This window comes from Thalia democratica, chromosome 1, assembly GCF_965202585.1.
Source record: "Thalia democratica chromosome 1, ktThaDemo2.hap1.1, whole genome shotgun sequence".
NCBI lineage: Eukaryota > Metazoa > Chordata > Thaliacea > Salpida > Salpidae > Thalia > Thalia democratica.
Genome location: NC_139165.1, coordinates 44,654,335 through 44,668,115, shown reverse-complemented (window position 1 = coordinate 44,668,115; position 13,781 = coordinate 44,654,335). Strand labels below are relative to the sequence as shown.

At 24.9% G+C, this 13,781-nt stretch overlaps 1 protein-coding gene across 1 annotated transcript; it reads left to right on the top strand.

The window, feature by feature from the left end:
* Positions 1 to 618: 618 nt before the first annotated feature.
* On the top strand, positions 619 to 10,207 carry LOC145833962 (uncharacterized). Its single transcript, XM_082941252.1, has 14 exons — positions 619 to 796; positions 1,240 to 1,381; positions 1,582 to 1,736; positions 2,107 to 2,244; positions 2,885 to 3,047; positions 3,495 to 3,658; positions 4,323 to 4,472; positions 4,704 to 4,884; positions 5,870 to 6,057; positions 7,039 to 7,155; positions 7,570 to 7,854; positions 8,351 to 8,502; positions 8,997 to 9,123; positions 9,506 to 10,207. The coding sequence occupies exons 1-14, from the start codon at positions 619 to 621 to the stop codon at positions 9,787 to 9,789; spliced, it is 2,424 nt and encodes an 807-aa protein (XP_082797378.1). The 3' UTR covers positions 9,790 to 10,207.
* The last annotated feature ends 3,574 nt before the right edge of the window (positions 10,208 to 13,781 follow it).

The following is a 13,781-nucleotide window of genomic DNA, read 5'->3' as shown; positions in this document are numbered from 1 at the left end:
AAAAGTTATTAAATATTTCCTTCTTTAGTATTTTTATTAGCTCCAAAGCGCTTTAGAACTTTAATAACTAGAGCTTAACACCTGTTTTAGCAATGTTTAAGTTTTGTGATTGCAATTTAACAAAGTAGTAGTGCAGTAACTAAAGCAAATACGAAAGAGCATTATCATTGTGAGTTAGTATAAAGAATGTCTGAACTTAAGTTAGATCTTATGAATTTGCTTTTGTTCAACAATCCATCTACACAACATTGCATTTATAAACACATATATTATCAAGTAAGTATTGAATAAGAAGGTTTATGAATTTTAAAGTCAGACTGATAATTATAGGTATTCCTTAATTGTCTAGCTGTAGTATTTATCAAAAACTTTTATTTTTTAACAATTGTTGTCATAAAAAGTAGTTAAAAAATTCAAAAGTATGTTAGGTTTTTAAAAGCATTCTTAACCAAAAATTAAATCAAAACGAAAAGTATTCTAAACACTATTGTTTACAAAATTCTATCAAACTTATTCAGAAAATTTAAGTTATACTTATTTTCAATAAATTATAACTAGCCAGTATTACTGTTGTAAGAACATGTGATATTTTTTTTAATAACACAAAATTTTAGAACAATGTTTAAACTTCTGTATAAAGTTTTGATTTTTTTCCTGCTTGAGTCCATAGCGAGTGCTGATGATCAATGCAGCATACAGAAACGGGTACCAGCCAATTGTACCACTGACATTAATTTGTGTGATAAGCAGGTTTCTGTTGAAGACTTGAGCGAAATTAATGGGTTTACCGAGACTGGTTAGTTATATTTGTACATAATATACATAACTTGTTAGAAACTCTGTGTTCAGTACTAACAGTGTTTGTACTTTTATTAATTTAAAAACCTCATAAGACTAACTAACAGAAATGGAAGTCGTAAGCGTTTATTGTAGACAGAATAACGATATTCTAATAAACAATACTAAAAATTTTAATTTTTTTTTCCTAATACTATACTATATATGTTTTTTAGTTTATAAGAACAAATTACAACTACATAAAGTTTAATTGATACTTCATGATACTTTTTTTAATAGTTACATGATGAATGTACTTGAATATTTTTAAATGTATTTTGTTTTATCAGATTTAAGCGTAGAAAACCTGCTTTTTTAAACAGTTTTAATGAGTTTTAAAGTTATACAGCTACTAAATGAGTTTAGATTGACACTATATACTTTTCTTAAATATTATTTCAGAAATACTTAACATTGCTAAAAGTCAATCAAAACTAGTAAACTTTGGATACGACAATAAAAATATCCACTGGACTAACTTCGATACAATACCATATCATTATGAAATTCGACTGACTATTTATGGGAGAAACAGCAGCTTAAAGTTTTTTTTTTACATCTAAGTATATTAATTAAATGTAAAAAATAAAGCAAAAACTTAATGAAGTTTCGTTATTACTGTGTTAAGGTGTTCAAAGTTGTGCATATAAAATCAAAAAACATTTTTTTGATAAGCACAATATCATTATTAATTCACAAAATACAACAATATGTTTAGTAAATAAATAGTGTAACTTTTATTAGTTCACCAATGCTGGTCCCTATAAAAAACTGTTGCAACATCAAACTTGACAATGAAAGTTGCCCATTGGACAAGTCTACCATTCCAGTATTAGCAGTAACTCACTTAACGAATACTAAGAAAGAATCAATTTATCTTTACACTTACGAATTCAAACGTAAGCACTCTTTTTTTATTTTTTTAACTTAACTGGTTTTAGCTTTTTTTTTTGTTTGAAAGACTTCATAGAAGAACAAAAAAATCTTTTTTTTATTTCTTTTCAGTACTTTTTTACTTTATTTAGTTTTCTACATAAACCGTTTAATTTTTTGACAACTTTAGCAATGAGTTGTATTGATATTATAACAACAGTCTGTCGTTTTGGTTATCAAAATTTTAAAATGCATATAATGTTTACTTAATCAAAGATTTTTTTCTACAGTAAGCTAGCTTATATGATTTGTATTTTTTTTTAAATCATTTGAATTTGCTAAGACTTTCAAAAAAGTAATATTTTTTTTTGTAATGATTTATGGTTTTTTTTACAGGTATAGAAGATGAATTGTATAATCAATGCAAAGACATTAAAGTTTATGAAATTAAAAATACTTCCTTGAATATATGTGACAAATGCTATTACAACAAAAACATACAAAACTACAAAGAGGATTTCTTTAATATGATTGGTTAGTATTGTAAACTGTACAACAATCGTTTTATTTTTTTATTATGTTCAATCTTATTATTTTAGTAATGACCTAAACTTATTTCAATCTAGTAAATTGCTATTACTTTTAATTTATTATTAATCTAGCTGAAAAATCGTGTAAAGCTGCTTAATATTGTAGTTGAATACACCGTGTCAGTAGATAATTTTAAGACATATGGCAGTTGCCCAGAAACTACTTTCGTAATTACACTTTATAACTTAATGAAATTTTTATTCCTAATAAGTACAAATATTATGTATCAAAAGCTTATGTTATAAAACAATGTTTGACTCGGTTAGAAATCTCATAATTAAATTTAACTTAAGTATAATATATTGTGAGTTAATTTTCACAGTTTAAAAATAATATTTACAACCTACGATCTCTAATAAAACGAAATATTGTTATAACAGAACTCTTTAAGAAATAGAGCTTTTATTTATTTCCTTTAACTTGGAGTTGCACTCAAAACCAAATGTACTACTAATAACTATAATGTTTAGTAGTTATTTAATAGTGTTTAAATTTTATATGTTCTGGTTTCAAACTAATCCTATCAACGCTTTTCACTTATTTATTTACTTTCTAGTTATCTTTTTCTCTACAAAACTGACAGTATTAGGTCTTGTGAAAGATGATGAAAATGCCATATCAACCCCTGGTCACTTTATACTTGACGAAAGCCGAAGTGTCTTCACCTGGAACTCATCTCAGAAGAATGAACCGGATGGTTACAAAATTTTCATCACTGCATACGGAACAAATTCTACTGACCTGAGGTGAAGTTTATCTAACCAAAAAACTGAGTCTATTAAGTGTAAAATAGCATGTAAAATAGTAAAAGGTTTTTTTATCTGTGTCTATGTTTACTTTTGTTTTACAAAGATGCTAAATTTTTGTTAAAGAACAAAAAACTTCTCAAACTAAAATTAAATTATCAAACTAATTACTAAATTGTTTTATAAAGCCAAAATCCAACAAAAACTAAGAGCGACGTAAGTTAAGATTATAAAAAACATATCTTAATCTCAATACAACTCTTGCTTTACTTAAAAAATAGTAAAACTTTGTTTAACTATCAATTTTACTATACCTTTTATGTTTAATGTTACTTTGTTAAATTAAGTTTGAAATTCTGCTTTTAATACATATTTTAATTTTGCTAATCTAATTGCTTTATTTTTATTGTTAATAATCTGCATTGAAAAAACTTACTTAATGTACAGATACTATCCAATTGACTCATGTTGTGGAGTTCCTTATGAAAATAATTCTTGCCACGTCGATTCTTCGTTTTCTACGTACTACATTAAAATAGGAGTGGCAAACACAAGTAAAAGTACGGTTGTACTTACCTATTTGACACCGGTACCGACTGTCGAAGAGTTAAGTCAGTATCAACAAGTTTTCTTGTGTTTAATTTAATATAAATTAAAAATACTTTTTATTAATAATAAGTTTGTTTTTCATGCTGTTCAATTTAATTTTCTAAAAAAATTTTAATGTTTGACATTTGCTTAAAAATTAATCATAGACACTTCAAATCAGCGAAGCTACTTAGTTTTATCTAAAACAAAGTATTTAATCTAGAAATAAAACTCTCAACAACAAAAATTTTGCATCAATGGCAGCGTTACTGATAAAAATATTAAACTATATTATTAAACTAAAAATACTTTTAAGCGCATTTAATCAATTAAAACTTAAACTTTTTTTTAATATTAATAAGGTATAATTATAAAACAGTATGATAAAAATAGATATAAAAACAGAAGTTCACAATATCTCAAAACTGTCATAGTTTAAAGGTGTGAATTTGAACTTTCTGGGTTTTCTTTTGCCTTTATATTTATAACATATAATTCAAACTGTTTAGTAGCACTTTTACTACTTAACAAAAACATTTTTAACTTAAAGATATGACTAATAATTGAATTTTGAATACATTTTTTTTAGATACTTTCAGTGAAAATATTAAATTTTAGGCAATAAATATTAAGTTCATTTACTATAAATTCAATGTTATTTTTCTTACTAAACTCATTAATTCACAGACAAAACTTCTTACCATTTTTTGTCACCTGAGAACGAATTTTCAAGCTCGTCTAATTGTAAGGAGGAATCTTCATTTGCGGAAACTTGCGATCTTTGTACTTTCGAAAACAACTCGACTATAATGAGTTTTTCAAATAACACAGATCAAAGTAAGGGTAACAAATTTAATGGTTATAATACTAAAAAATAGTTTAGGTTACAAAAAAACTTTGGGTTTTGCCAGTGTTTTATTTTAATGGTTGCACATGTGAGCAGTTAATTCTTAGAAATACTTGATTATACAATTAAATTAATATATTTACTCAGATTTATCTTTTTATAAAGTTTTCAAGTAATCTTGTATTGTCACTCATAGAAACTACTTTAAAACTAACTAACAGATAACATCATAAGTTCTTATCTTTCAAACTTGACTGTTAATGAAGTTGTCAGCTTTCTTTCTTTATCGAAATCCCAAATTCTACTGTGGGACTACAATGGAAGTATTCCTTATGAACAAGAAATATTTATAACGGCTTACGGCCTACCCACTCATGAAGACCACATCATTAAACGAAAAGAGTACGTTTTGCTTTCTTTGTTTTTTGTTAAGTTGTTTCCAAAATAGACACTGTTGTAACAAGTAACTATCAAAGTTTTTTTAGCTTTTATTTCCATAATCTCTCTCTATCTGTACTTAATCAAGTATTGTATTCTAAGTATAAGTTTTACATTATAACATTTCAGTTTTACTGACTAAAATTGTTTTAGTTGGTACTTTAAGAAAAACAATTTTTATTTTTTTGTTTTTTTTTGACAAAATTGTGTTGTATCTGTCTATTTAGTTTAAAGTTTTGTTTTTATTCAAAAACTTATAAGTATACTTGGCTATAACTTCTAAATTTTAAATTTGATTCCATTTTACTGAAGCCAATAATATTTATTTTGAAACTTTTTGAATTCTTATATAGTCTCACTTTAGTATAAAACCTTAAAATTTGTAACTTTTACACTGATTTTATTCAAACAAAAACTGACTCGTAGTCAGACAAAAAAAGTAAATCGTGAACAATACTAATAACTTATGGCATTTTAAAGAATATATTTAACTTATTAATTAAAAACTGTACTTTTACGACAATATCTTTTTGCTTTTTATATGATTAAAATACTATCTATTTTGTCTTATTAAGCTAAATAACTGGTTAGAAGTTAAATATGTATATTAATAAAAATAAACATTTACTTGTATTAATGTTTATGTATAGTAAATAGATCTATTTCACTAAAATATTCTTTTAACATTATTTTTTAAAGAAAACTTTTTCTGTAATCAGACCATAAAGTTATTTCATAAAACAAATGTTTTTAACTCGTCATTTTTAATTTTATAAGCACATTTTGTGCATAAATAGTAACAGTACGAAAATATCTACATAGTTTATTAGTAGTTATTGTAAAATAAAAACTTATACAACGACTCAATAGTTTAAACACAAAGTAATACATTATGCATTTTTGATACTTTCTAAAAACCTACACTTTCATTAAATGTAACTTCTTCTAGCGCTTCTCCAACAACATTCTACCCTTCGAAATCATGCTGTGGAGTTCCGTTGGGAAGTAGAATGTGCAAAATTGATCGTCATATGCAAAACGTGACTGTTAAATTGTCCATGTTCACCAAATTTGTCACTTTGGTTGTAAAAGTTAAATTGGTAGAATTTAAACGGTTTAGAACTCATATATACGAAAGTGAGTTGTTTTTGTTTTTATATCGAAAAAAACTCTTCAACTTTAATGCAAATATAACTTGCATATCGGTTGAATTTCATTAGATAATGACTTTTTACCATTACTGTTAAACTTAAGCTCTAACATTGATAACTATAGTTATCAAAGCAAGCTTTTTTTTTAACTATAGTTATTAGTTTTTAAAGTTTTTACAAAGTTTTTGAACCACTTTCTAATAAAAGTTTTTTAATATATTTTGAAGTAATTGAATGTAAACATTTATTTTATAACTTTTAATTGTTTAACAAAACTTAACATGTAAACAGTTGATAAATTATCAAATTGAAAACATTCTATGCAACGTTAACCAAGTCTAACTCATTATCTAAGCTTCTGAATGAATTTTATGTTTAATACTAACTCTTCGTGATTACTTTTAAGCAATATAAAAACTCTAAAACCCAATATTCCAATTATTTTTATTAACAGTATCTAATAAAATTCATGACAAGTTTAATGATGTGTAGAAGATCTAGTGAATAGAATTGTTTTGTTTAAAAAGTTCTTTTAAGTTTTCAAGATAATTTCTAAGTTTTGAATTATATAACTTTTTTTAACATACTAACATCATAACTAAGCTTCCGTTAAAAACTTACTAGCTTTTTTATGTTTAGTGCATCAGAACTACTTGTAGGTATTTGGAAAAGAACACTAAAGTTTTAGATATTAGTTTTGTATTTAAAACTTTTAAATAAGATCTGTTTTCACTAATACTGTTGTTAGTTTAAGATGTTTAGTTTACTAACTACTTGCTTAACCTTGCAAAAAGAATAATAACATAAAACTATCGATAATTAATAAAGTTTTGCCTCAGAAGTATTTTTGAACTTGTAAAATTTCTGACTTTATTTTAATGTTAATTTTAAGATAATTTACGGTAATTATTCCCTGGTATTATAAAAATAAAAATATTTTAATGCAATACACGTTTTTACAACACAGCTGATTTTACTACTGAAGAAGCAAAGAAGTTGCTGTTTGTAAAAAGCACTATCGAACATTTCGAAATGGATTTGACTCACAGAATAAAGTATCCATGTGTGTTCGAAATGAATAAAAGTCTGTCAACTTTTCTCACTTCTTAAACTGTTTATTAAAAGCTTTTTATTAAAAAATTCTTCAAAACTAAAATAAGTTTTTACAAATTATTTCTAAAAATCTACAGAAAACTATAAAATAATTAAAAATTTAGTTTCGAAAAAGGATATTATAAGCTTATTTACAAGTAACATTTAACTTTTTTATGCTAAGTAAATAAATATATTTAAATTTTAAAATTTTAAGTTTAACTAACATTAAAAATTAAATGTTTGATTGGTTTAAGACTAAATTTTAAAACAACCCTATGCAGAAATAGCTTTCATTTTGAAAAGTGCATAAAAGATTAAAGCATTATTTACATCAGTATAACTGGTAGAGTTTAACTTCGTAACTTTTAGCATAGTTCAAACCTATTATTAACACTTTGTGCAGGTAAGGTTGTGAACGAACACGTTGGTAAGGACCTCTTGATAAGCAGGTTATTCAACAGAGACGTCTACAAAATGGAAAAGCACCGTTACCAAGACAACCTGCTGTACTCGCCAGTCAATTCGACGAAAAGATCAACATTCGAATGTAGAAAGCGCCACATTGAAGAAAACTTGCTGACGCTGGAGTTTCACCGGAAGACTGTCAACTCTTACACGTGTCTGGCCCTCGTACTGGACTATCAGGAATCCAGCAAACTCAGGGATGTGTACTGCATGCCTCACTCCGGTACTTGTTTGCATTTTGTTGTTGAATATGTACAAAATCCTCCTAAAAATAACTTTGTCTTTAAAAGTAACAAACTTAGTACTCATAGAACAAAAAAACAAATTATATTTATATATTTATTTAATTAGATATACAATAAACCACAGTTCTTTACAGTTGTTTCATACATGAAATATTTTTTCTCATACAATCATAAGAAAAACTTTACTTTATTTACTTAATAAATAAATATATATATTTTTTTTTATAGAAGTAAATAAAGTAAAGTTTTTCTTGTGATTATATGAGATACATACATAAGTATTGACTTGTATGCGTTCTACTTGCATTATCGGAATGTAAACTTTATTTTGAATAAAAAAACTTTGTTATTGCTTTTAAAATCAAACTTTTTTTTCTTTTAAAAATATTTTGTGTACAGTACCCTTATACAGCCTATAAATCTTAATTATTATTCTTTCAAGACCGTCAAAAATAGTTTTGATTTGTTTTTCAGAGGACAAGTACTCAGAAGGGTTGAGTTTTGATGAAATGATGATCGTTATTGCCGTTACGGTTGTACTTTTTCTCACATGCTTTTTCGTAGTGATTTTCAAATGGTACACAAGAAAAACCAAAAACGTAATAAAAAAAATTCCAGACAATTTGGTTCGTTATTTCAAGTTTGTAAATACCATAAAAATATAAAGTAAAAGTTTATTTACAATAAATGCCGCAAAGTTTGTTTTTCAAAATTTTTAAAGATTTGATTACAAATACTAAATATTTCAGTTTCTATGCGCTTATTTATCTATATATTTCTCAGTGACCACAAAGTAAAAATAAGTTTCTTCATGGTTCTGTAAACTTTTTTTGAAAGTAAACTTGAAAATAAATGCACTGTGTTGTTTTTTGCTTGTGCAAGTTTTTATGGCTGTTACAATGGTTTTGCACTTAATACTTAAATATTTTATACGTTTACCTATAACCTATACCTATACCTATATTTATACATGTACCTATAACGTTTTATACGTTTATAGTTTTGTCTTTTAATATTTTTTAGCTTTTTTAGCTAAAGTTTTTACTAAAAAAAGCAAACTTTTCTTTAAAAACTCAACATTTTGTTACTTACTTGAGAGAAAGTTGAATTTTTTCAACAGAAAGACGTGTGTAAACCAGATAGCAAAAACTACCATTTAAACATCATAATAGAAAACACGCATATAGAGCGGGAAGGAGAAAAAGTGTCGAGAATAACTTCATATGATAAGGAGCTGTATCAAAAATGTGTGTTTTAATTATTATTTTAGCGTATTTAATTAAAGTTAAATTAAAGTGTTTTAATATCCTTGTATAGCTTTTTTATGTACATTGTACTTAATAAAAACAAGTTACACCTTTACAAACAAAAGTTAAAATTGAATATTAAAATTTGTGTTTAGAAAATTTAAAACTTTATTTGTTGCACATACTTACTTCAAAGTAGTTGAAAGATAATCAATTTAATTTTATGTACTTTATTGCTACCTAAAAAACATTTTTTAATTAACAGTAAGTTGTAAGCCAAATAAAAGCTTGTGAAAAAATTATTGAGTGTAATTTAGGGGTTTATAAAACTAAGATGATTTTATAAAATTGGTCAACTTAAAAAAGTGAAATAAAATTGCAGCCGTTAAAAATACCGACAACGAAGACGCGGTGACAGTGGAGTTCGATTCCAGCAGGTCTGTGACGTCATCACTCAACAGCGTCACAGACAAGATTCCAACCGGCAGCGAGAGCTCATCGCTCAGCAACTGTTTCACGCAACCGGAGAGGACTGATCCGAAACCCGACTCGAGCAACTCGTCTCCCATCGTTTATTCTCGAGTGAACCACGGCTATGTGGACGACTCTTCGGACGACGAAAGCCCGCAATCTTCGCCTTACACGACCAAAGATGCTGCCATGTGATTGGCTGTGTTGTAAAACTTTGTGTAGAAGTATACATGAACTAATGTTGTTATATTTTTGCGTATAAATCAAGTTTAGACCTTTGAGTTGTGAAACTAACAGGTTACACTATTTCTCGAATAATTTTTTTCTTTAAACATAAATTTGTGAAATTATTAGATTATTGTTTGAGGCAGCTATATATTTAAATAAATTTTTGTAATTCCAACGAATGTTTTTATGAATAGAAAAACTACAATTAAAAACTATTTATAATCCGCTTTTTTTAAACTATGACTAACATTCTTAGTTATTTTCAGTTCTTAAATTTTTTTTTTTTGCAAGTATGATGTTTGTTTGAAGTATTTAAACTTTTTTAAGAAAATAAATGTCAAGTAGCCTTTTAAAAAACATGTTTAAGACCAATAGGTTTAGTTATTCGCTTTTAATTAACTTTAAAACTTGTGAATTTTTTTAGAATCTAGTAAATTTTGTTTTGTTTTGCCCCTTTTTTTATGTCTAAAACTAATGAATTGATATTTACTATCAAACTACTAGCTAATACTTGTTTTATTTCTTTTTTTGCTTAGTTGAATTTTATTACGTTTTTTTATAACTTTCTTTATACAAGCTTTAGAGTCTGTTTCAATGAAAGAAACAGTTAAAAATCTGTTTACTGCATAAACTGTGTTAGTTATGTCGATATAAGTTTGTTTTTCTTACTTCTTTTTTTATGCATTTTTGTGATTTATATTGTTTCTACATCAAAAATTTTTTAAAGTTTTTAACATTTTAAATGACTAATACTTTAGTTTACTGAGTTGTATAGAAAAAAATCCATCAATAAAAAATTTTTGAAAAAATTTAAATTGGTTAAATTTAAAATAAAATAAATTATTTTGTTTTGAAATCTTCACAAGTAATATACTGTTGAAAAACTGTTTTAAATCGATCGTATGTATTTATAGAGTAACAAAAGCATACAGAAAATATTCTATCTTAAATGTATATCATTTGAGTGGGCACTGGGCAATAATTGAAACTTAAAGTGTTTAACCTTAAAAGCGTCTCTAACATTTCTGAAAAAAAAAAGTTTTTAAAATAAACTGTAAAACTCCCCTCGCCACATCTAATCCGTCAAGGAATGTTTATCAATTAAAATATTTTTGTTTAAAAAAAAAAGCACAAGAGAAAAGTAGTTTCTTTTAATTTTTCAAAAACTAAACAAGGTGTAAAAACGTGGCTATTTTTTTCAATTTTTTTAGATTATTTCATGTACTTTTCAGTAAAAGCAAAAATATTCACTGAATATTTTGAAATATTTTATTAAAATGTTTTACAATTATGGATTTTTTATAAATTATGTAACTTTCTATTTTCGATAGCGTTGCAACTAAACTAAAAACACTAAAAACATTAAATTTGCTATATATTTCTAAATTTTATAATACAAAAGTACTTGAGTTTTTTGTTCATTTTATTATTTTATTGTTCCCTAAAATAATAAATGTTTTGCTAATATATTGGCAGTACACTTAAAATAAAAAAACCGAGTTTAAGTAAAAATTTCTAAATCTAAGTTTTAGAAAGATATTTACATTTTAAAGTTATTTAAAAAAAACAGCAATTTAAATACTAATCAAGTTTTTTAAAAGCAGAATTTAGGATTTAAAAAATATTTTTTATAATAATTTTATTATAAGTTGTACATGTTGAAGTATTTTTTAAATATAAAAATTTCAACGTAGAAATATAAACTTTTATAGTAGTTGTATACTAATTAGCTTTTTTGTTTCCTTTGAAATTTTAAAGCTTTTGGCATAAACACTGAAGACTTTAAACAGATAAACTTTATTTTTAATTTTATCATTAACATTAAAAAATGCCATACATTACGTTGTAGGTATTTAAGTCCAAATTTGTTATTTTAATGACTATTCAGTTAACGTGATTTTAATGCTGTTTTAGTTTGTTTCTATTGCTTAAAGCTTGAAAAAATGTTAAAGTTATTTTGTAAATTTATCATGTGCTTTTTAAACAAATCGTGACTATATCTATTGTTAAAGCATTTTTTATACAGTTTTAGTCACAAAAAAAATTTAAGACTACTTCTAATTATTTTAGCACAATAAACGTTAATTAACAGTAAGATTTTTAGTTAACTTTATAAATAGTATCAAGCTAAAAATGGTTACAAACTTTCCTAGTTTTCTTAGTTATTAATTGAATTAAATATATACTGTTTTAATCTTATACGATGGTTTTCGTACTTATGTAAAAACTTCTATAAATAAAAAACAAAAAATACTTAGCTAAAAATTGTTAAGCTTTAATCTTTTAAGTTTTTGTAGAGAATTTTCTTTAGATTGTAATGCAGACAAACGTTTTGTATAGTTAATTGAAGATAAAAACATTTAGTTTCATATTGCTTCTTTTAAATAAATAGGTTACAAAGCTTGGTAAACTTTTAAATTTAAGTTTAAAGAAATATAAACTCTATCTGTTGGAAGTCTTTTATGATTAAGATATAAGCCGACTTGAATTATCATTCTGAAGAATTTTAGTACAACTTGAACATTTAATCAATTTTTTATTTAGAGTAGATAATGATAAATTTAATTTAGTAAAACCTCCTTACGATAGTACGCATCAGAATTTCAATTTTTTAATAAAACATATACTTTTTTTTATTTATTTTTACTTCTAATGAAAACTTCTGGGTGCAATAATTTATATAATGTACTAGATTTATTTAACATACTCAAAAAAACAATAGTTTAAGTTGAACTTTAATTTAAACTTAGTTATTAACTTTTTATAAATAACAAAAACTTAGATAAATAAAACATCAAAATAAAATTTACAAAATTATGATTTTTTAATTTTAAAATAGTTTTACATTTTATTTCTTTAACTCTTTTTTAGGTTTTTATTATAAGTATCAATGTTAATTTCTTTTCACGTCAAATTAAGCAGTTTCTTTTAAAATTTTATTTCAAAGTTTTCTTATAGGTAGTTTGCATTAAAGCTTTAGTTAAGTATACATTAAGTTAAAAGCTAAAATATGTTCTGTTAACAGTGAGACTAGTTTTTATAAAAATAATATTATAACTTTGTTTACAATGGATATTTATTTGTTCCAAGTATTTAAAACGGTTTTAGTAACTACATGACTAATTAGGCAAACCATCAAAAAACATGATTACTAATTATCAATTTAAATAGCAATGAGTTACTGTTTAGTTGTGTGTCTGTGATAAACAAATAGTTTAATAAGTGCATGATGACTAAACGGTAAAGGGGCAAATAAAATGTACATTTTTTTGTTTGATGGTTTTAGATAACTCAATAAAAAAAATTTATGAACTAATATAACTTAAGAAAAATCCTTTTAAACGAATTCAAAAAACAATTTCTTACAAAAGATATATATCATAAAATAGCAGTCTACAGTTGTGTCATACAAGGAAGTAGAAAACTTGACAAAATCAATTTTTATTGTTCCTGTTTACTTTTTGCTGACTAAAATCAATTATATTTAACGATAAGTAAGAGCTTGTTTATCGTTAAAATAAATTTAATGTTTAAAAAGAAACAAAACATATATATAAAAGAAGCCTGAAAAGTATTGGAATATAACATAAAAAGTTTTAGACTCGAAAAGACTTTATGAAGCTAGATTTTAGTCTGTGATTAACTAAGGAGTTATTTTAAGATAGCTTTATAAGAGTAAAATTAAATCTAAAACGTAAACATAAGCTTTTTTAATTTGTATGATTGTTTTAAAGAATGTTTTTCAGGAATTTGTAAGGTAAACCTAGTTGTATAATCTATTATAGACTTAGTCTTTCTCGAATCCTTGAAAATTCTAATTACAAAATTAAGTACGTGTCTAAACTTAGTTGTTTAAACTGTAAATGTACTCGTACTTTTTACATTTATAAAACTATGTGTTTAATATTTTAATACTATTATTTTCAGTTAATTAATTTAACAACAGTTCATTAAACTTC

What these genes read in the sequence shown, in the direction of transcription:
- LOC145833962 (XM_082941252.1), top strand. Translation starts at nt 619, where the DNA reads ATGTTTAAACTTCTGTATAAAGTTTTGATTTTTTTCCTGCTTGAGTCC. An exon ending in TAATGGGTTTACCGAGACTG is followed by an intron (nt 797 to 1,239) that starts GTTAGTTATATT and finishes ATATTATTTCAG; the next exon opens with AAATACTTAACATTGCTAAA. An exon ending in GTACTGCATGCCTCACTCCG is followed by an intron (nt 7,855 to 8,350) that starts GTACTTGTTTGC and finishes TTTGTTTTTCAG; the next exon opens with AGGACAAGTACTCAGAAGGG.